This window comes from Terrapene carolina, unplaced genomic scaffold, assembly GCF_002925995.2.
Source record: "Terrapene carolina triunguis isolate 2854851 unplaced genomic scaffold, T_m_triunguis-2.0 Scaffold66, whole genome shotgun sequence".
In the NCBI taxonomy this organism is placed as follows: Eukaryota; Metazoa; Chordata; order Testudines; family Emydidae; genus Terrapene; species Terrapene triunguis.
In genome coordinates, this window is record NW_020664417.1 from 19,073,043 (window position 1) to 19,097,858 (window position 24,816).

At 40.4% G+C, this 24,816-nt stretch overlaps 1 protein-coding gene across 1 annotated transcript in view; it reads right to left on the reverse strand.

Annotated features, from left to right (window-relative positions):
* Window positions 1-24,816, reverse strand: part of SLC10A7 (solute carrier family 10 member 7) — a 187,813-nt gene that overhangs the window by 36,766 nt on the left and 126,231 nt on the right. The window contains exons 6-7 of the mRNA XM_026647842.2: window positions 21,379-21,414; window positions 11,524-11,607 (exon numbers count right to left, since the gene is read on the reverse strand). Coding sequence (XP_026503627.1) covers window positions 11,524-11,607; window positions 21,379-21,414 — 120 coding nt within the window. The remainder of the gene's footprint in view (window positions 1-11,523; window positions 11,608-21,378; window positions 21,415-24,816) is intronic.

The following is a 24,816-nucleotide window of genomic DNA, read 5'->3' on the forward strand; positions in this document are numbered from 1 at the left end:
TCCCTAAGATAAGTGTTCATTTTTTGGGGAAAAAGAAAAGCTACTGAAGAAAAGCCACATACATGCTATTTGAATTGGATAACTCTGACCTGGACCTGGACTGTGATAAGAGGAAATACTGAAAAAGGTAAATTATATACTTAGCCACTAAAGGGGTCAGCAAAAACTCTGCTAGATTTTCCACAGGAGAGCTCACTTCAATGACTTCCATTAGACCAAAAACTCATATACAGTATTTACTATTTATTCATGTTCTCCAATGTGTCTATTTTCAGTACAAGAGTGTGTTTTTAAGGGCTCTGAATTAGTAAACTCAATTTTTGAAGCCTCACTTAAAGCCTAAAACCCTGCAGGATTAAAAAAAATATTTTAAAGATTTTTACCGAAATAATAACCGCCCCCAAAACGAACAAGAGCAGTGGAGCCAGCCAGCGAACCCGGCAGATTGATGGTGATAGTGCTTTACAGGCAGAAAATCTAAGATGGGTTGAAAAAAATGCTGTGATCAATGTGTGTTGAATTGTTTAAATAAAGAATTCTGAAAGTAAACTGGAACCTAGGTTAAAATATTGAGAAAGAAAATGTCTAATAACAAAGACAACGGAGATTTCTTCAAGCCTTGGCCTACACTAAGATCAGCAGATTCAGACATCAACATCACTGGCCACCTGCACCTCACTGATGGTTTCAGAGGCAGGACAGTAAAGTCAAGGAAGTGTCTGAGCAGATATTCTCATGGACAGATGAGCTTACAGCCTGGAATGGAAATGTGAAGCAATGACATCCAAAAATAAGTGGCCTAGACAACCATGTTGATGGAAAGAAGTGGAAAGGACAGAGCTTTGTAGAGGTAAATCCCACTTCTCCATATTAAAGGGAAATTCCCCACAACTAAAAATCTTAAAGGCAGCATCTTGTTAAAGGAAAAAAAGGGCAGGGATGTTTGAAAACCAAGTCCCATTGTGGAACATAAAATCGCTCGGCTTTCTTGCAGGCAGAGAGTTCTCACATCCCTTCCTTTTCACAAGAAAATGATTGGCTAAGTAACTTCCCAAACCTTAAAGAAAACACACTCCACACTGCAAAGTATCCTAGGATCCCTTCAAGAGATGGCAGTGGCAGTCTCAGAGGAGATGCTGGTCTTGATCCTGCAACCCTTACTCCTGCCAGTAACACTGTGGAACCACTTATGTGAACAGGATTGGCTCACGGGCCAGTAACCATATCAGATGTGAGGGGCTGTGAAGATTTAACTCCAAACCCAAAGAGCAGGACTCTCTCTCTCTCCCACACAAATACAGCAAAACTTGTGGCTTTTGGGATATTAAATATGCAAACAGTCCACTTAAAAATATTAAAAAGCACAATGTGAATGTTGCTGAAGAATCTACTGAAAAATTAGACAATAACAAAACAAGCTGTACGGCTTTTGCCCTCATACTACCTCTAGTTAGTGGCTTAAAGCCACTAAAAGTTCTGTGAGCTGGTGTCTTTCCCAATTTACTCTAAAACACAGTCCCACATACTAGAACTTTCTAGGGTTCAGTTTTGTTAACACAGAAATTAACAATAACAATACATTTCAATAGAAATCTTTCCTCACGCTTGACAACTCCTAGGATTTCTCCTTCTAGACTGTTTGGCCCACACCCTAGATCCTCTCTTTAGACAGCTATCCCACATCCCTTATACCCTAATGGGTTAAGAGGAAACCTACTTCTGTGAGTCAGGACATATGTTCAGGTGCTGCTCCTTAATATTCGCCAGCAGGAACAGCACTCAGTGCAATACCTCATGTAAACACTGCATGCCTATTACAAGTTAATACTTTGAAATGGCAGAAGAAATCCATCACATATAGGGAGTTTACATTTTTTATTCTGATTAGCAGTTCTTTATAGTTATACCATATATTTAGTGAAATCTGTTAGTGAAATGCAGCTAGACACCTTCCCCCCATGGAGGACATACAAGTTAATACATGAATAACTGTCTTATTCAGGAATGATTTATGTGGCCCATTACTGTTTGTTATTAATTGAAGTTAATTAGATATAGTATTTTTTCACACTATATAGAAATGGAGCCTTGACATTTGTAATACCATAGGAAAAATTTGTACAATAGGTGTCATTAAAAAGTACATATATCTATAACTTTAAGATGTTTAAACCCTAATAAAATAAAAGAAACTGGGAAAATGGTTGTATAATCATATAACAAATGGTTCAGCAGTTACAACATCACACAAAGCAGAATGTACCTTCTATTTATACCCAGTGTTCTGGGATTGATTTAATCTTTTAAAGAAGATAGTTTTAACAATATATCTTCCTTTAAACCTTCTAAAATGCATCAACTTGAACCCCTCAACTGAGAGTATGAGTCATTATTCCCTTGTGCCTTACCAAACAATATTGGATCATTGTTAGCCCCAAATCCAGTAGTTGATTTTTCCTCTCACTCACTTTCTCTCTCTCTTAAATTTAGGATCCCTAATTCTCCATTTTGTCTCAGTAGAACCATTATTCAATATAATTAATAATCATAAAAACAAATAGCACCATAACTTTGTATTACACTTTGCCTTCAAAAGCTCTCTCTTCAAAGTGAAGCATAAAAAAAAATTGCATAACGGTCCAATAATCTCACCACACCTTCCCTTACAATAGGGGTGGCCAACCTGAGCCTGAGAAGGAGCCAGAATTTACCAATGTACATTGCCAAAGAGCCACAGTAATACGTCAGCAACCCATCAGCTCACCCCCACCCCCAGTGCCTCCCACCTGCCGATCAGCGCGTCCCCCTCCCTCCCTGCACCTCCCGATCAGCTCTTTTGTGGTGTGCAGGAGGCTCTGAGGGGGAGGGAGAGGAGTGAGGGCACGACGGCTCAGAGGAGGGGGCAGGAAGGAGTGGAGTGGGGGCAGGGCCTGTGGCAGAGCCAGGGGTTGAGCAGTGAGCAACCCCGGCACATTGGAAAGTTGGCACCTGTAGCTCCAGCCCCTGAGTCAGTGCCTATACAAGGAGCCGCATATTAACTTCTGAAGAGCCGCATGTGGCTCTGGAGCCACAGGTTGGCCACCCCTGCCTTACAAGGTGATGGCAACAAGATTGGGAAGAGAAACAAATACTGAGGACTACATCAATGAAGGCACCAAGTTCAGAGAGGGAGCAGATAATAAACTGGATTTGTAAGGAGTGTAGGGACCAAGAAGGGGAGCAGATGGAAATGAGAGTACATATGCAGCGCAGCACACACACGCGCACACACACACAAAATGGGATCTAGACCCTTTCCCCATTATTTTAGTATTTTTGTTTGCAACTTTAATCCACATAGATGGGCCCTTACTTCAGTGCAGAGTTCCATTCATTTCAATGGGACCCTGAGCAGATCTCTTTACAGGGTCAGAATCTTTGTCTTTATAGCAGGTTTTTGTGAATATTACTATGAGGGTCACAGCCTTGCCCACCCTCAGGACTGTATACCAATTCACTCATATTCTTGCAGCCTGTAGAATTTAAAAAAATGTCAGTTGAGTCACTTGTCCTTTAGTAGAGAGCTCAAATTCTGATTTAATGTCCTGTCCTAAAAATGGATGAAGAGAAATACTAACTGCTTCCTTCTTTTAATCTGAGGAGAAAATGTTTACCAGGCTCTGGCTATTTTTTTTTTAATCTCCACCTTACTGGATAATATAAAAGTGATTTAAAGTGTGTGAATCAATTTACTTTCATGCATTAGCTCTCGCTCAGAAACTCTCTCAAAGTAAGCCAAGATTCTATTTTCCATGTAGTTTGGGCCATATGGAACTCACTTTAAAAATTACCTAACATTTTGAGTAATTTAAAACTGCTATTTTCATAAAATTAAAAAACAACAGCATTCAACAACAATATATACAAATACGCCTATGACATTTTATGGGTAAGTATATATTTGTTCTTACTTTGTTTGCATTTCTGTGGAGAATTTGTTCTGTTACTTGTTAAAGTTAAGTGTCATAAAAAAGTGAATAATGGTCTGAATCCTGTTAATCTGTCATCTTAATTTTCTGCAACTGCTTTTCAGTAGTGTTGATCTCCCAGAACATTACTCCTCATTCCTGCAACTCACCTGAAGTTTGGTTATAAAAAGTAAGGCCACTTCCATGTGGATTTAAGTTACAAATATAATCTACTTGATAAAGTGTTCCTTTAGATGAAAGTTTCCCTAACCTTTGGTTTATTTTCAATTTTAAACCATTTTAAAATTAGATTACATTTAATTTAATTTACGTTTTTCATCCCATATGTTTTGTACCTCTCTTCACTAACTACAGTATACCACTTCCTTACCATTATAGGTTGTTCCTTAAAAGTATTCGTAGTCAAAATTTTACTGCTAAGATTTCTATTTTCAGTTCCTTTGGAAGCTCATGTATCAATGCAGCATCCTTTTAAAATTTTGTTTACAAATACACGTTCTAAATGTTGGCAAAGCTCCTGTTGAACAGTCTGAACAAGGATGCAGAAGACAGATCCAAAATCCTCCACTTGTAGAATATCACAGATCTTTTTGGTTGACTAGATTCCATGAAACATTATGGCACTTACACAACTAACCGCAATATATAGATTTGAGGAAAAGAACTGCTGGAATCATAACATGAATTTTAGCTTTAGTTAAGGTCTGTTTAATATGAAGTGCCCACTTTATACTGGCAGAGAAATCACTGATGGGGCAACTGGAGAATGCATGAATGATAATGTACAGACATGCTTTTTATTATTTATTCATAGAAAACAGTGGGTTTTGGTGTGCTGCTTTGAAAAATGTTCAAACTAGTAGAATATAATGAAAGCACAGTGAAAATTCTATTTCATTAACATTTAATCATAAATCACTCTTTAATATAAAAACATAAAATAAAAGTCTGTCATAAGCACTTAGGTGTAAAGAAAGGAGAAGATCTGCAGAACGGGGAAAGGAAATATTGCAGCAGCAGTTGTTTCTGTTATCTGTCACTTTTGGAAGAAAAAAAAAAAGGAACTAACAAAGAAACAATGATCTTTGGCCAAACTCCCCAATCTGAAAGACAAGATGAAACTGCTTAGGGATTGATCTAAACTCTACTTGGCTGTGTAAAAGTATTTACCACCTACTGTAATGAAGGCAAAAATTACCCTGACATGTCAATGTAGTTCATGAATAGCAACCTTCAATAATCAGATCAAATGCAGTACAATACTATGCTATATTGACCAGAATATATAAGAACTTCAAGACACTATTTAAAATAAGTAGCTATAGTGAGCCTCTTGTTTGTTAACCCATGTACACTATGGCCCAAACTTTCAAAAGGCTTCCAATTTGTGCACTTAAGACTGCACAGTGCACCAAATGATTATCTGTGACTACTTTTCACTGCCTTCACTGCCCACAGTTATGCATTCCTTTGACCTCCAGACTGGATTACAGTCATTTTTCATTTGAAAATACATTTGAAAGTTACAGTACAGTTAGTGCATTATCAGGGTGCTTGATTAGTTAGCATTAGAGCTGACCAGAAACTAGAATTCCTGTTCCACAGGAAATTCCAAAATTAAAAAAAAATTGTTTCTAAACAGAACGAAAAATGAAATGTCAAAATCTCCCACCCCACAGGAATTCCAAAATGTTATTTACAAAAAGTCAACATGACATTCATTTTGACCTTTTCAAAATATTTCCAATGCTTCCCTGCCAGGCAAGGAGTCAGGCAACTCAGGGATCCTGGAAGCACCAATTCAGACCACCTGACCCAATGGAGCATGTCTACACAGCCCGTGGCAGCAAGCCTCCCAGCCCAGGTTGACAGATTTGGCTTAGTGGGGCTCATGCTAGTGCTTTAATATAGCTGTGTGGACAGTGCCTTGAATCATAGGACTGGACGGGAACTCAAAAGGTCATCTAGCCCAGTTCCCTGCACTCATGGCAGCACTATATTATCTAGACCATCCCTGACAGGTGTTTGTCTAACCTGCTCTTAAAGGTCCCCAATGATGGAGATTCCACAACCTCCCTAGGCAATTTATTCCAGTGCTTAACCACCCTGACAGTTAGGAATTTTTTCCTAATGTTCAACCTAAACCTCCCTTGCTGCAATTTAAGCTCATTGCTTCTTGTCCTATCCTCAGAGGTTAAGAAGAACATTTCTTCTCTCTCCTCCTTGTAACAACCTTTTATGTACTAGAAAACTGTTATCATGTCCCCTCTCAGTCTCCTCTTTTCCAGACGAAACAAACCCAATTTTTTCCATCTTCCCTCATAGGTCATGTTTTCTAGACCTTTAATCATTTTTGTCGCCCTTCTCTGGACTTTCTCCAATTTGTCCACATCTTTCCTGAAATGTGGCACCCAGAACTGGACACAATACTCCAGTTGAGGCCTAATCAGCGCGGAGTAGAGCAGAAGAATTACTTCTCGTGTCTTACTTACAACACTCCTACTAATACATCCCAGAATGATGTTTGGTTTTTTTGCAAGTATCACACTGTTGACTCATATTTAGCTTATGGTCCACTATGACTCCCAAATCCCTTTCCGCAGTACTCCTTCCGAGGCAGTCATTTCCCATTTGTATGTGTGCAACTGATTGTTCCTTCCTAAATGGAGTGCTTTGCATTTGTCCTTATTGAATTTCATCCTATTTACTTCAGACCATTTCTCCAGTTTGTCCAGATCATTTTGAAATTTAATCCTATCCTCCAAAGCACTTGCAACCCCTCCCAACTTGGTATCATCCGCAAACTTTATAAGTGTACTCTCTATGCCATTACCTAAATCATTTATGAAGATATTGAACAGAAACAGACCCAGAACTGATCCCAGCGGGACCCCACTTGTTATGCTCTTCCAGCATGAATGTGAACCACTGATAACTACTCTTTGGAAATGGTTTTCCAACCAGTTTTGTGTCCACCTTATAGTAGCTCCATCCAGGTTGCATTCCCCTAGTTTGTTTATGAGAAGGTCATGCGAGACAGTATTAAAAGCTTTACTAAAATTGCAGCTCAAGCTAGGACTTTGGCTCTGAAGCCTAAGGAGGAGGTTGGGCTTCAGAGCCCGAGCTCCAGCCTAAGCTGCAACGTCAAGGCGCTGCCTACACTGCTATTTTTAGAATGCTGGCATGAGCCCTGCTAATCTGAGTGTCTCAACTCAGTCTGGGAACTTTCTTCCACGAGCTGTGTAGACATACTCTGGTCTGCTGAGGGGGAAGGCATTTCGAAGCCCAGCAGGAGAGCTAGCAGGAAACCAGGCTGGTTTCCAGCAGAAACCTGCCTGGCAGGCAGTTCCATTGCAAACGAACCTGGTGATATAGTCACACTCACACACAACACTTCAATGCTGATGAATCAGCATTTTCCAATGGAAAAACGCTCCATCAGAAAATTTCTGATGCACTCCACTTAGCACTGATTTCCTATTGATTTCTGTGTGCAATTCAAGGTGTTGGTATGGAGCTATAAAATCTTACTAAATATGTTTTTTGGTCATGGCTACCTAAGACTGCATCTCTCCCCACGCACTCTCTCAGTTAACATCAGTCACTAAAGCTGCTAACAGTCCTCAGTCTGAACATTTTAGGGCTAAAGATAGGGCATTCCCAATGGAGAGCCTTCATCTATGGAACTTGCTCCCCTCTTTGGGGTCTGACAAAACCTTGATTAATTGATATTGGGGTATGTCATCTCACCTGGCAGTTGGTTTCTTGTAATACAACGCATCTTTCCTGAGTAATATTTGTGCATGGACCAAAGTATTTTTGAAAATTTTAATGACATTGTCTAGCACTTTGCAGTCCTCTAAGGACTCCTACCAAAATGTCTCTGGGCTTCCCACGTGTAGTGCTGTGGAGGATTTCACCCTGTTTAGTTTTGCTGAAATACCACTTGCTTCCAAGCACATTGGAATATTGCAATCCCCTCTTTCAATTTTCTGCCTTGGTCCCTGCAGGACTGAAGAATACATGAAATTTTGCTTGCTCCGTTTTTACCAAAGATTTAGTTTAATTCTAACAACATGTAATAAAGGCGTGACACAGGAATGCTGGTAAGAGGTTTCTCTTTATGGCCCCAATTCATAAAAGCATTTATGCATCTGCTTGACTCTAAAGCAATCCAGCAGTCTAATAGACTTCAATGGTTTGATTCTCATGCTTAAAGTTAAGTATGTGCTTATATACTTCCCTGAATTGGGGCCTACTTCCTTTCCTCTGTCATGTGATATGGTCAGAGTTACAAAAAGTTATACCTGTGTCACATGGCAGGGGATCAGTATTCATCGAGTCCAGTGGCTATTGTTACCATACAAGTCCTACAGGGTCTTAACTTCTTCCATCAAACAAGAATACTTTCCTAGAACCTTTTAAGGTGTACTATATGCTAGTCTTAAAATTCAGTAAAATGATTTACTATTATAGGTGTCTACATGGCAAGTTACTGTGCAGCAAGCCTGGGTGTGAATCTATAGTACACCAGCTTGCCACGCAGCAATGACCCATAATGTAGTGGACACTGCTACAGTACACTTGAAGCCCCAGAGTGTGGCTTGGCATACTACCCTTTCAAGAAGTAACACAGGAAGCCGCACTCTGGGACTTTTGCTTTGCTGTAGCAGTGTCCACATGGGATGTTACTGTGTTACTGCTTCTTGGGCAGTAACTGGCCATGTAGACAAGCCCTTATAGTTAAGGTTGCACAACGCTTTCCACTATAAGGCCCTGTTTTCATTTACTTTTATTATTGCCAAACTTTAACTGTTTGGGTTGATAAAGGCCACGTCTGCCTCATGCTGAATTTTTTGGAAAACTTTAACCAAAATGGTCAAGCCATTTCTGAGACTGAAATTTGGGAAAATGGTGTTATTTTGGCCGTGTTTATTTATTTATACATACATACCACACCACTGTTTTATAGAGAAGTTCTAGTCGTGCCTCCATACTTTAGAGCAGGGCCTTGAAAATTGGCAGGAGGGATGCCCTGGTGTCTGGGGGTGTGCCTGGTGCTGTCTCAATGAAAGTCTGCTCAAATATGACCAAGTTATAAGTCTACGAAAAAAATCACACTTTGCACCTGCTCAGCAGAGGTTTGTTAGAGGCTGTAAATGTTATTCTTCAAAGATTCCATCTGCATGCGCCTTTCACACACAGCTCCTGCATGCCGACTGGATTACACATGCACCACTCACACAGCAACTGAGCATGCTCCATCCCTGGGCTGTAAAAGCTGAAAAAGCATTTTCCCCACAGTTGCTCCCCCCAGCTGCTAGAATTGCTGTGGCGCTGTGCACCAGAAGTGAGAGGCAGGGAGACTGTCTCTCATGCTCTCAATGACCTCCCCTCTCCCAACTAGAACAAGAAGAAAAAAGAGGAAGCAATCTTATTCAAATGCAAAGGGGTGTGGTGTAGAAGGTGGTGGTGATGGAACAGGAGCCAAAATAAAGACAGGGACTGGAGCTGAGAAGCTTAGGGGCAGAAGGGTCTATAATCACTACAGCACGTTCCCCTCCCAAACATGGAACTGACCCCAGGATTCCTGAGTCTCAACATCCCTCTGATCTCTAGAAAATAGCTGTGCATTCCAGTGACCAAGTGTCTCTCTCATCTGCCCATCCTGGTTCATTTAGAGCAGTGGTTTGTAATCAGGCATCTGGGGCCCCTGGGGGGCTGCAAGCAGGTTTCAGGGGGGCCGCCCAGCGTGGGCAGTATTAAAATTCACTAGGGCCTAGGGCAGAAAGCCGAAGCCCCCTCCACAGGACTGCAGACCAGGGCCCTGAGCCCCAACACCTGGGGCTAAAGCTGAAGCTTGAGCAACTTAGCTTTGCGGTGCCCACTATTGCGTGGTGCCCCGGGCAACTGCCCTGCTACCCCATAACGCCGGCCCTGGCTTTTATATGAAGAAAGACAGTTGTTGTGGCACGGGTGGCCCATGGAGTTTTTATAGCATGTTGGGAGGGCCTCAGAAAGCAAAGGGTTGAGAACCCCTGACATAGAGGATAACTGCCTACTATTGCCACTAGATAATTAGTTAGCTCAAGTGGTAGAACTCTGTGTGGACGATCTAAGGGTCTGAACCCTGATGATGACCCATGTGGGGGTCAGCAATATGGTTCCACATGATGGAATTTTCTTTTTTTTCAGTTTGCCTTTTTGAAAAGATAGGAAATTACATTAAACTTCCATTAAAAGAAAGTTAAAGTTGCAAAGACAAGCACTCAAAAGTTAGAAGATGCCAGTGCACAGGATGCACAGTGTTCAGGAAATGAATCAGAATTGTGTAGCATATAAGGCTGCAGGACCCCTGTCCATGTGTATTGCTGAAGTTGGAAAGTTTATAGTGAAAGAGGCAGGGGATTGCAGGAAAAAAGATAGTCTCATGTTTAAGGCAGTTGAATACCACCCTGGAGAACTGGATTCTCTTTGCTTCTGCCACAGATTCCCATGTGATGCTGGGCAAGTTACTTGTATCGAACTTTTCATAGGTGGGCAGTTGTTGCATGTTCTTTGTTTTCTAGGTGTCCAGCATGAGGCACCATTGGCCAGATTTGCAAAAGGACTGAGTGCTCAGAACTGCAACTGAAATCAATGGGAGTTGTGCTTTGAATGCATAAAGTGCTATAAAATGGTAAGTATTTTGAAAAATCAGCCTGTAGGTGTCTCAGTTTGGGTACTCAAAAATCTGTGTGCCTCAGTTCACAATCTGTAAAATGGAGATAAAACCTCCCCATCTCACAGGGCTGTTTTAAAGATTCGTTAATGTTTGTGAAGCACTCAGATACTACAGTGACAAGTGTAATACAAAAGCCCAGGAGGAAATTAATTCTGTGTTCAGTGCAAGGTTAAATTGCATGCTATAAATAAGGCAGGGGCCACACACTGAACGATGAGGCTAAAATGAAATATTGAACAGCTGCTCATTCACTGAGCCATCCATCCTGTGCTCAGAATGAGGCAGAGGTTCTGGGGAAAAAAATGTGATCACATAATTAGAGATTGTATTATAATGTGCGTACAGAAGGGTGTGGGCAGCCTTAATTCTGGCATTTTCTAATTTTTGATGGCCTCACTTTACCACCTTCAAGTTCTTTTAACACAGGATTTTTTAATTAACATAATTAGCAGTAGCCATTACACAGGCAGAACTATTTCCATCATCCAGGTAAAGCGCATATGACAAAAGAACTATACAGTGTTCTCAAAGCTCATTTTGCATTGAGCTGCAAGTTTATCAATTTGGACTGCTATTTTCCCCCATTTTATATTCACAAACTCTCTTCTCGATATTCAATAGTGTATGTCTGCAGAAGGGAGGGTCAGATGCTCAATCTCAACAAAGATCAACGTGACTCCAGGGAGCACTGTAGTATCTTCTCTATGATATTAGACTCCACCATCCTAAGGCTGTCCCCTATGTGGCAGCATACTGTGTTGACGGTTTATTTTTTAGACAGCCCTCTTTATCTTATTCTTAAAAAAAAAAAAGTATATTTAAAAGACATACCTGTCCAATAATAAGAGGAACTACAACAGTCATAAACAGCTGTGAGAATATAGATGTAAAAGGCACAGAAGAGGATGATCCAAGCTACAAAATAAAAATAAAAATACATTGTTAATATTGAACCTTTCCTTCACATCTGTTTTGAACTCAGCAAAGATCTGCAATATTTACTTATATTGACTGATGTCCTAATGTATATTTTTACCTATGTGTACACACATATTTACACACACGTATGTAACTGTTAAGCCCCATTAATATATGTGGTGTTCCACAAGTTACAAAATTAAGGACAGTTTCTGCCAGAAGAGTTTATAATCTAAAGCCCCAATTCTGCCAATATTTATCTACATACGAAAATTAATCCAGAATAAGGTGGGGTATGAATTTAAAGTGGATTAACTATGCTTGGATAACTCCATGTGTGGATGCTCTTATTCCTGAATAAGAGTGCCTTATTCTGTATTAGTTTAATCCACTTCCATAGTGGATTAGCCAATTTTGAATAAGGCATTCTTATTTTGGAATGAAAACATCCACACATGGCGTTAACCAGGAATAGCTGTTCCGGAATAACTCTCTGTGTAACTCCCCAGTGGTTCCTTCTACACCAGCCTATTTGGATGTGGCACAGAAGCCCGCGCTGTGGCACATACTGGGTATGCATGTGCTCGTGTGCTGCTGCTGCATCTGTGACCCCACCTGGGACTGCAGTATCAGGGAGAATCTTGCCTGGGCATTTTCCAAAGGGGGAATTTCATCCTTTTTGTAAATGAACCTTTCAACCTTCAATTTTAAGCAAATGTGAACAGAGAGGTAGAGCCCTGGTTCCTTGCAGAAATTCCACTGCAGATTAACCAAAATCTCATCACACAATACACAGCCTCCAGGCTGGATTTGCTCTTCTAATGATCCCTGTAACAACATTTGAAGCATTAAAAGGTTCATAGGTTTTCAAACCCTATTTCGACACCACTTTTGGGCTGGGGAGTTAGAAGCATTAACGACTGTATGTTTAAAGAAGCTTTTTCAAGTGAAAATGAAGATTTTAAAACTTTAAAAGCAGCTTCAGGGATTCACTCCACAGAGGAGTAAATCAAAATGGGTGGTCAGGATTCCAGGACCCTTCACTTTGCTTCCTGAGGCTACAATACTTTTACAGTGACAACACTGTATTTGTGTGAAGGATTCACTGACTTATCTGAATGTTTGAAAGTTTTATATCAATTACATGTAGTCTATAATCACATTCCAAGTCAAGAATCAAAAGATGTCTGACAATAGAAAATATTGCTGAAAAAGAAAGCCATTTAGACATCAATATTCTTGCCATCTCTTCAAACTATTATTTCAAATGTAGCATTTCCAAGCACAGAATCTGCATTTTAAAGCTTCAGATTAAAAGCAGTTGTGGACTCGTCAGCACAGATATCAAGTTTTTTAAGAAAAGGAAATTGAATTATAGCTGGTGAGGGTTGGGAGACGTAAAGGGAGACATATCACATATGAGAAACAAATGATTTTATACAAAGCAATGATCTTCCAAATCAGACTTTTTAAAGTGCAACTGTTTCATCACAAATGTGAATAACCACTTTGACACCCCCTGTTTTTGACAAGTGCATGTACCTGGCCTTATCTTTAATCCTAATGCCTTTTACTCATACATACAGTAGTTAGTTACAGTGCTAGCCTGCTCTCCCCCACTCAGGGTACTGCGGTTAATCCTTCCTCAAAGATAGATTCCTGGTTTCTTGTTTCCTTTCCCCACTCACCAATGTCGTCACCGGTGGGCTATATTTTATCACTGTCAAGTCCCAGAAGACTATAAGCTTAAAGACAACTGGCCAGGTCCTCAGCTGGTATAAACTATCACAGCTCCATTGAAGAGCTGACCCTGAATCTATGCCCAGAGGATACAGAAGACAGAAGGAAGGAGGAATTCTCATTCATCTAGGACAAGTACACTTTTCAGCCCCTGATCACTGACACAATATGGCCACTGATAAGTGAATCTCGGATGATTCTGATTCTGAGATGATGCTTAGCTAAGCCTTATCAAAACTATCTGGACATACATAGTATGCAAAATTAGACTGGAAATCTCACAAGAACACGTTCCTTCTTGATCACCTGCACTTGCTGTTTCCAGACTTTACTGTACTTTGGCACTTATGGTCTCATCTATTAACAGAGAGCTAAAATGAGCTAAAATGGGGGTCGGGGGGGTGGGGGTGGGGGTGGAAATAAGGAGCCATTCAAATTTTTCCAAATCTTAAAAATCTTATGTTAATGGGAGAGCGGCTGGCTGTATACGCTCCTTAACATCATAATCCCAGCACCTAAGAATGAGCTGCCCCCCCACCTTTTTTTTGAGAAAGCCAAATAGAAGGAACATTTCTTAAACAACTTTGGGAATAAAAGAATACCAATCACATATTTTTAGCTGTAAAAATGTGACTGGATTTTCTTATCACTTATGTAATAAGTTAAATGGAAAATAAATTGTGGAGATAAAGTTTAGCATTTAATCACATCTCATCAAAAGTTTGTCTTTCAAAATATTGAAAAATTGATTTGTCAGTGTATTTCATCTTAAAACATTAATTCTTTGCACCAACATATGATTTTTATTTAATGGACAGCTTGTTTACATATACTGTATAGCCTGTGCTCTTCCGGATATCTATGTCTGAATATGGTGCTCATTAACAGCACAGGCTCATGAAGCACTAACTTGAATCAGACAAGGGGACCAATTTGAGTAGTCCCTATTCACTTAAATAGTCTCATTAACTTCAACGGGATAACTCATATGAGTAAGGAATGAACACTCAGAATAAGGGTTTGCCGGGTAAGGCCATATTGAGAGCAAGTTCCAGGTGAGTTTCTCTACACAATCCTGTCACCGTGCAGTACTTAAACTTGACCTGCAATGCTCCTGCTACTCCAGCCCTAGACCTCTCTGCTCCAGAGACTGCCAATTTTAACAACACCTGCCAAATTATTTAGTGGGTTTGTTTATAGCAGAGTTCACAGCAGAGACACTGACTGAGCCTGAAGTGATAGGATATATTTAACTTTGGTTGTATAAAGAAATCCTCCTTGCATGAAAATGAGAACACTCTGCACTTCCAATCCTATCCTACCTCCACATGCCAGCTGGTCAATCTTTTTTTTTTTTGGCTGCCAGGGCAGATATCACAGCTGGGGTGTCCTCCCCAAGGAAGAGGCTGCACCCAGAACTGCCACAGACTAAGAAGAAACAACTCCTGCCAGTCGTACCAAATTACAATCCAGGCCACATTTGCTGCCCGTATTGAGTCCACTTCAGAGAAACTCTGGGCTCCGCTCTACAGCATTTTCTTGTACTTAACATGTTTTTCCAGGCTGTGTCCTAGTGTCTACTAAGTACACTGTTAGCCAGCTTGAGCCTTCTCCCTTGCTATGTACCCCGAGAATCTGTGCAAGCCTCACCAAAGATAACAAGGGTGGGGAAGGTGGTAAAAAGAAGAGATGACAGACTGGAAGGGTCATTGGCTTTTTGAGTTTGTGGTGCAATTTGCAGACTCCTGCAATATTTTGTGAGTTTTCTATTTAGAGGTAAATGTATTCTATCAGCCATAAAGGCAAATTTTAGTTTAATAGGCAGAAGACATCTTTAAGAGACTCTCCATGTGTTTTAAAATGATCTCTGGTATACAATTACAAAAGTAGAGCCAAGTGGACTAGAAAGTCCTCCACAGAAATTTTACAGATTTTAGATTCCTGTACCCTGGCAGATGTGCAATTATCTATATATGTGTTAGGGGATGGGAGGATCTCTGTTGTTCTTTGGCCACTAAAAAAGAAGTATAATGTAAGGCAGTCAAAAGTTAGTCTGACACAAGGTACACAGAGTTTGATGCAAAGCTCACTGAAGTCAATAGAAAGATTTCCACTGATTATTTCAATGAGCTCTGGCTCAAGCCCATAGTACCCACTGAGATTAAGGAGGAAATTAATCTGTATACATAATAGATATTATAAACAAGGTAGAAAGAAGATGGTGCACTTTAAATCATTCAGATGAAAGAATTGACCTGTAAACAGTTAATGCCCTGTATGGTCTTCCCCACTCTCTCAATCAACCTGTCGTCACACACCAGTGACATACATTAGCCACAACTTCCTTAACAACTTCAATGTCTTCTTGGCTATTAATATATTATTTAACAATTCATTCTTCAGTTTACTGGCAATCAGCCTTCACTTGTCAAGAACTCACAAAAAATGAATGTGTGTATGTTCTATGATACCGAAAAAGGGAAGATATTTTACCAGGGAAATAAGGAAACAAAGTACAGTGCAAAGAAATCCAGGAAGTTTTTTTTCCTGAAAATCTGAGAAATCCAGCATTTTGGGGAATAGTAGTTTCATTTAAAGACGGTTAACATAAGGCAAATATTAAAAGATAATAAAACTTTAATATTTATGGCAATATGTAGTTTTACTCATGTTCCTTTTCAGTAGTTCTTTTCTCCATGTTTTTTAAACTGAAGTTTTCTCCCCTTGACTAAGCCTTGATTCTTTCAGTTATGCTATATTCCAGGGGTAGGCAACCTATGGCACGCGTGCCGAAGGTGGCATGCAAGCTGATTTTCAGTGGCACTCACACTGCCCGGGTCCTGGCCACCAGTCCGGGGAGCTCTGCATTTTAATTTAATTTTAAATGAAGCTTCTTAAACATTTTAAAAATCTTATTTACTTTACATACAACAATAGTTTAGTTATATATTATAGACTTATAGAAAGAGACCTTCTAAAAATGTTAAAATGTATTACTGGCACGTGAAACCTTAAATCAGAGTGAATAAATGAAGACTCGGAACAACACTTCTGAAAGGTTGCTGACCCCTGCTATATTCTAATATTTGTAGCATCACTATTCACAAGCACACCATCAAAATGACTAATATAAAATACAGAACTTAGGAAAAAATCACTGAATAAATCAAGTAGAATGAGCAAGCTGATTAGGAAGTAGAAAAGCTTCTATTTCAACATCTGTATCACGGTAATCACCTTTGGTACTATGGCAAATACAGAAGTAGTACATGACAGTGACATGGAGTTTTGCTAAGTATATTTTCACAAATGTACATGAGTGTTGCAAGGGCTTTTTAACATTTCGTGTTTAAGTGGTTTTGCAGGCAAGCTTTGAAGACTGACGTACTCAAGAATGTAAAATACACACTTGGCCCAACATTTCTTTGGGGACTTCAGTAAAGATATATAGATTCATACATCTTTGTATTTGTTACTTTGTTATCCAACCAATTATACTTCCATAAATTAAAGAGAGTACCTAACATCCGTTCATGCACAATAGTGGCAATAATTTCAAGACCATGGCAGAGTTGTAATGTAATACCATAAAAAAGTGCAAAAAGAAAACAAAGTAATATTTTGTTTTCATAAACATTCAAATGATTTGTTATATTGTGGTACCAAATACATGGTGATTAATTAGCTATGTTTTATTATGTCAGCACCCCTGCACTATTGTAGCAAAGTAAAATCTCAGTGCTATATTGTTCTACCCCTGAATAGGGGCATAAGAGCTGGGGAAATATAAGGAGCTTCCAACCTCCTCAGCTGAGCATAACTGCAAGTCCATGTACTCATCCAAGGGCAGGACCAGAGAGGATAGTGGTGCTATCCATCCCAAGGGGGCCCTGAGAGGAGGGGCAGAGCCATTTTCATATAGAACATCGCACTTGTGACACAACAGCTATGCTCTCCCTGCTCCCAGGGGAATTCCAAAAGACTGTTTCCCTGAGGCATCCAGCTCTTCCCTAACCTGGGGCAGTGCTTACAAGGCACAGTCTAGTCCTTAACAAAGATATAGACACAAATATAAACACACAGTACACACACACTGTATTAATGATGTTATATTTTAAGGAGACACAGGAGTGATGATGTAGTTAAAATTGTTCCAGGGCGCTGTGCTTCTGTCTTTCAGATGAGACATAACAACAATGGTGCTGACAACTTGAGGTTATTAAAGAGATCACAGCACTATTACCTTCACAGCATGATGTTACAATTTGTTTAACTGTCTTTTATTAATGTAAATGCGCCCAGATGCTTTGGCAATGGCAGCATATTTTTTAGAATTCAAATAATAAACATTCACAAGAGTATAGGTGTTAGCCTTAGTATTCCAGCCAAATTGTAAGTTGAGGGCTTGATTCCTGCACCCTTACTCATGTTAAGTAGAATTGTACTCTGCAAGTCAAAAAAAACCTATTCAAGAAATACAATGCTAATCAACTTGAATAGGGGTGCCAGATTTGGGATTCAAGTAATTACATTCTGCTTACCTAAATTCTCTCTGTTGCTTCACTACATATTGTTCATCATTTCCTAACAAACTGTTGTTCATCATTATTGTGTGCTATTAACATGTACTCTGTTTCACTGAGAGGAGGTGGCAGTTATTTCAATATTCACAGCAAAGGATACAGCTTCTATAACCAGACAGCAAAGTTTGTAAGGCACTATGCAATCCATTTAGATGAATGGTGATTATTATAAATGTAGTATCATTACTGCTACTGGGAAAAGTACATACATTAGTTGAAAACAGAGAAGAAAGTAATAAGATAATTGTAAACATAAGGTACTGCTCCATACCCACGTGATGGGACAAATCCTGGGGAATTAAACTATGAACTCTCTAAATTCTACATTGTGACAATTATTCATCATTAGTAGAGAAATTCCCCCAAAAGGAGATTTCTTCTTGTCTATGAAAATTCCTAGCTTACTTTTTTGCTGAATTGTTTTTTTTAAAAACAGCTTAAAAACTTGGCTCTTCAGTTTAAAAATCTTGATTACTTTGTACTGCCACTACTGGTTTCACTTAAATATCTAACCTGACACAAGGAGAATAGGAACTTGTCATGTGTGCTCTAGTATTTAGGGTCCCATATCTCTTTAATAAAACCTTGCAAAATGTTGCAAAGAAAGGAGAATGGCATATTCCCATGTTAACTTGCAACCAATGGATCTTAGAATGCTTTATGTTTCAACCCTTTTCTGCTCATCACATATATGAATGCAAATGTGAATATTAATTATGTATTGTTTATGGTACACTTCCCATTTATAACACCATCCCTGGGAATCCAACATCATAAGTGTTAAAAATAATAGTTATAATGAGGACAACAATACCGGTGTTTAATGCAGCTGGAAGCCAAGGTTCTATAGCTTCCTATTACAGTGGTAATCAGTGACGCTTATGAGGGTTGCTATCCTTTAAAATCTAACAAAGGGTACCTACAAAGATAAAGTCTGCTAACTGAGGGTACAATATATGAGGTTTCATAAAATCAGTCTTCAAATCTCTGACCATTTTGCTAAATAAGCTTATAACAAGTTTGGTAGCAGAAGTATTCTCTTCAGAAATGTGACTGACAATTTTATATTTAACACCATTCATTTAGGGAAATAAATTATTTGCAGGAAATGTATAATTTATAACAAGCTTTCACTCTTCTTCCATTTGTGTTCTTCAACATGTCTTTAACAATGTTAAAATGATTCATGATTACATTAACAGACATTTACAAACAAAGGAAGCAGTTCAAAACATTATATACTGTCAGAAATTAACATGGGGCACGTGGGCGGGGGGGAGAATTTAAACCATGACCATCTAGGGCCAAGCTATCTAAAGAAAACAAAAGAACAAGTTAATAAATAATAATTTATGTGTATTCTGGTAGCACTCAGAAAGCGTTAGGCACTGTTTACACATACAGGCCTTGACTTAAAGAGCTTAAAGAGCTTATGGTAGTCTTATAAATATTATTACTATAATATAGTATTCTAATGATAGTATTATTACTCTGTTGGAGCATGGCCATTGCTTTATTAACACTAGTGGGCATCATAGGCCTAATCCAAAGCCCATTGAAGTACTTTTGAAAACCATTCAGTGCCCATTGAAGTCAACATAAAGACAACCAGTGTTGGCTTAACTCTGCTCCCATTGAAGCCAATGAGAGTTTTACCTTGGTGCTGAGTTTTTGAAAATCCCATCCAATATGAATAAAGTATCAAAGGACAAATCATCCCTTGTCACACACAAGACTTTTACACATCAATAAATCCCACAGAATCATGGCTTGTGTTTTGGACACTGTGATAATTAAAGCATCTGCAGCTTTTGCAGATTTTAGTGCAGCCACACATTTTGTTTAGAGCTTTGTTAAGAAGTGAATTAGTGTTCTTTTTCTTCAGGAGAGCAAACAGCTCAGAGTGCTACAAACAGTACGGTAAATAATACACAGTTAAGTGGCACTGTATTACACTAGTATCTTCAGCACATATGCATACTCTATGGCTCTTATTTCTTCCTGAACATTAGAGACTTTTACCACTTGCTACAAGATGAAAAAGGTTACGGCTGACCACTAGCTGGCTGGAGTATTTTGTTACCTAATCTTTTATTTGCCCATAAAGAGATGTCACTGACATAAACCAAGCCTTTATCTTGTTTCAAAAGTTGTACCATTGAAAAATTAAATAAATTTCAGGTTTTACGAAAAAATGCACCTTCCCCCAGGTTCTGTTTCCAAAATATCCTATTTCAGTCAGGGTACAAGGGTTCAAGACGTCACTTAGAAAGTGAAAAACATGCTCATGTTCAAGGTAATAAAACCAAAAGTTTTGTCTTTTTAAAATGGGATTTTGGTCTTGTAAGTCCACCCCCTGGAAGAATCTCCATCTATCAGGGAGAGCAGAAGAGGGGCAGAGAATGAGGAGAGCAGTAGCAGACCATCCGGAAGCAGTTCCTTCCTTCTTCCTTATCAAGAAATCAGATCAGCTCTTTCTGTGAACAGGTGTCTTTCATAACCTACACTAAAACACAGTTCACACACCATGAGTCCATACTTACAACCCCTTCCAGGGGTTTGATTGTCATAATACAGAAATTAACAGCAAGACAACAAAGTTCAACTTGAACCTTTGTGACAGGCTTGGCCGCTCCTCAGGACTGCTCAGCCCATGCCCTATATCTCCTCTCCCCAGAGAGCAACATACCTCAGTGATTCAGTGAAACCCATGTATCCTGTTGCCAGCAGGATCAACAACTACTAACTGATATTAGGTATTTCAGGAAAACATTGCCAGCCTGTTACAGGGTCACTCACTGTGTAATGACTAATAAACATCACTTGGAACCAGATCTCTGTCTGCTTCCATGAACTGTAAGTAACCAAGGCTCTGACTGATGACCAACTACTGAGTAAGACTTGAACAAACAAGAGTCAACAAGATTCTTGTTAGTGGCGCCCAATGGCTTCAGTAATTTGTCATCCCCTTTCCAATCTCTCACACACCTCTAATACAAAAATACCCATAGGTTTTAGTTGCCCAAATGTAAGGCTGCATTTATCTGGCCAAACAGTCAACAGGCTTCAGGCCCATTTTGGCTCATTATGATCCCATGCTACCCCAGCACATGCTATAAGATAGCTCTCCTACTGGGGTAAGCATTTTGTCATTGCAGACATGTGTGTTTGGCTCAGCATGTCTGACAGCATATGCTTTTGTGATACAGTCAGATGAGAAGGCTCACACCCCCTTATAACAGGAAGCAGTGGGCACTGTGTTTGCTGTGACACATTTTTATTTATTACCAGTTAGGAAGAAGTTTGTCCCAAATACTGACCACAATCCCTTTTGAGTATCAACACAATGTAAAATCAATGAAACTTCTGGTTTAAAGTATATTTTTTAATAAGTGGTAAGTTACTTTAAAAAAAGGGATTAGAGTCTTAATATCAAAATACTCACAAAAAGCAGCAGTAGCAGTGGAGTTATAACGATACCCTGGAAGAAATAAAAGATAATGTTTTATTAGCCAGGAAAGTAGAATCTTAAACCCTGATGTATGGAAATACAGAAATTTTGTTAAATTAACGCGAGGCTAAGTGATAAAGAAAGGAAACATTTAACTTCATTCCTTACTGTATAGATTCTTTAACATCTGTATAGGAATAATTTCTACTCACTGTAACTAGAAGTTTAAATGATATTCCTTAGATCTAGCTTTCTCCTTTTTAGACTGAAGACTTCCTTTCTCAAAATATACACAATACAGTATAGAAGTTCAGACCAGTATCTTGTGAAGATTTCCCCACCAATATGTTGTACTCTCACTTGGTTAAGCTGCCCCTCCTGTCGGGGAGACAGGTGGTTCAGTCCCATGCTGCCTAATTCATGGTCCTCTCTTGAGCAAAAGCTCCATCAGCTGTGATGAATTAGGTGTCCTGATTTTGTAATGTAAACTAATATCCCCTAGGAAATGGGCTGAGATCTCAAAACTCATTTCACTTGATTAGACTCCATGTCTCAGTGGAAGAAGGCAAGTCTTTCATCTAATTTAGTCACACAGGACCACCTCAGCTCTCCACATCCCCCAGGCAGAGACAGGCAAAAGATTTGTTTTCTTCACTGACAGGGAACAGGTTTAAGGCTCATGATTGGACAAAATACAAGATTTTAAGTTTCATGAAAGCAAATCTTAAAATGAATTGTTTGGGTTGGGAGTTAACATGACATGCTTCACTTTCATAGCTGAAAGTGATACTTCTCTCTCACCCCTCTGTCATACTTCAATATTTTCTCATGATTTAATAAAAGCAGTTTGTCATTTAATGCATATTCATTCACAAGTCCCACTTAGAACTTCTTTTGTAAACAAAAAGATTATTTTTCTTCCCAATATTTATCAGATTCTCTTAATGAGACCCACTCACAAACTCTATATATTTTCCAAGGGCAAGATGCCAACCCACTTATACAAATCTAGAATGATAGTTTTTCCACCTATTCTTGGTTTCAACCAAGTGAAAAATACAAGTTAAAAGCAGTGGTAATTTTTTTTGTCATAATTCAGCTTTACTCTGGCTCTTCAAAGCTGTTAAAATCCAATATAAAACTCCCTCTTTATATGATGCATTTGTATTACAGCAGTGTCAACAGGCCCCGAGCAGGAGAAACTATTGAACTAGACACTTATGAACAAACAGGAAGACACAGTTCTTGCTCTGAAGTGCCTTGTTTAAAACAAGATGCAACAAGTGAGAAACAACAGGAGGGGACAAAGGACAAGGAAAAGAGGAATAAGAACAGAAGGTAACAGGCTAGCTGCATCAACTTGAAAGTTACACATTATTTTAAAGTATTTCTTGGAATAAATAAATGATATATCTTGTCTTTGATGGCTTCTCAATATAGCCATCATTTGTCAGCTGTCTTGTTTTGAGTGTCCAAGCAGAGGTGGATCCTGGAAGGATGGCTTTAAGGATTACTTCAGGGATGGCATTCCCTGTGTGAGGAGCAGCGTGAAAGAAAATGCAGCAATGTTTGTGGGAGAAGCAGACAAACGGGTGTTCAAGGATGGCAAAATTTGTGGTGCAGGAAGCAGCAGGCAAGGAGCTTGGGATGTAATAAGAGCTGAGCAGATATTCTGAAAAGTAGTTGTTACAACACCTGAAATGATGGCCTATCTTGAACAACTTATAGAGGGAATGTAATGCGGTCATTCCAGTATAATGTGTCACATAACACACTCGTAGAGTTTTATTAGACCAGTGGTTCTCAAACTTTTGTACTGGTGACTCCTTTCACATAGCAAGCCTCTGAGAGCGATCCCCCCATATAAATTAGAAATATTTTTTTATATATTTAACACCATTATAAATGCTGGAGGCAAAGCGGGGGTTGGGGTGGAGGCTGACAGCTTGCGACCCCCCATGTAATAACCTTGTGACCCTCTGAGGGGTCCTGACCCACAGTTTGAGAACCCCTGTATTAGACACTGTTGAGTATATGGGCTAGTTCCCCCTCTTCCCCTTCTGTGTACTAACAAATACTTCACACTGCCAAGTACCTGAATCTTCCCCGGCATAAAGGAATCCCCAGATGGTATAAAGCTAGCATAGCCAGCTCTATGACACCCACTTCTGGACCCAAGCACAGGCGGATTGTCAGGGGTGGAGGTGATGTACCCAAAACACTTGCACTCTAATAATTCCTCCAGTGGAACAGTCCACTGGTGTAACAAGGCTACTCTAAGGTGCTGAATTACGGCTCGGCCAGCAATAAAATTTGGGGAGCAGAAAGGTGGCTTGTATGACTGCATGGTGAGGGGTGTCCATGACATCTCTCATCCTGGGCAGCCTGTGTGAGACAGACAGAAGGTTTGTGATGGAGCAATGCAGTGACTGCTCTGTCCATGTGCCTGGGGTTGTACATCATCCCAAAGACAGCAGGGAGGTGGTGGGGCCACGTCCCCACTCCTGTAGCAGCCTGCGAATTTGACTAACTCCTCGCCATGTGTGGAGGTGCTGGTTCAGGACACAAATCAGCTTTGGGCACATCACCTCCCACCCCAGAGAAGCCCCCTGTGTTTGGGTCCAGAAATGGGTATTACAGAGCCAGCTCTGCTGGCTTTATACCACGTGGGGATTCCCTTTTGCCAAGAGAAGTCTCATTTAGGAAGAATGTAAGGAGAGGTTAAATGACTGTGCTTCTGGTGAGTCTGGGTAGGGGTGGTCTCTTCCTTTTCACTTACTCAACTATGTTCTTCAGGACAGGGCCTGTGTCTTCTAGGGTTACCATCCGTCCGGGTTTCCCCGGACATGTCCGGCTTTTTCAGCTTTAAATGGCCGTCCGGGGGGGATTTCTAATAAAGTAGAAATGTCCGGGATTTCCCCCTTCCCCTCATGCAGAGTGCGGTGCGGCTGATTGGACGGCTGGGCCTGATTGAAAGCCGCTCGCAGCCACTGGGGCCTCTAGCAGCCAGAGTCCCTCCCCCTCCCCCGCTCCCTCCTCCCCCGCAGAGCAGCGTGGAACAGTGTTTGGCTCCACATGGAGCCCGCAGCTCTCCCTCTGCCTGGTGGGGGGGCAGGCAAGGGACAGGGAACAGGGGGTTAGATTGGTCGGGGGTTCTGGGGGGGGCTGCCAGGAGAAGGGGGTGTAGAGAGCGGTTGGGGCAGGCAAGGGACAGGGAACGGGGGGGTTAGATTGGTCGGGGGTTCTGGGGGGGCTGTCGGGAGAAGGGGGTGTAGACAGTGGTTGGGGCAGTCAGGGGACAGGGAGCAGGGAGGCTTAGATAGGGGGTGGGGTCCTGGGGGCAGTTAGGGTAGGGGGGATCTCAGGAGGGGGCAGTCAGCGGACAGGTAGGGGGGTTCTGAGGGAGGCGGGGCTGGGGCAGGGCTAGGGCGG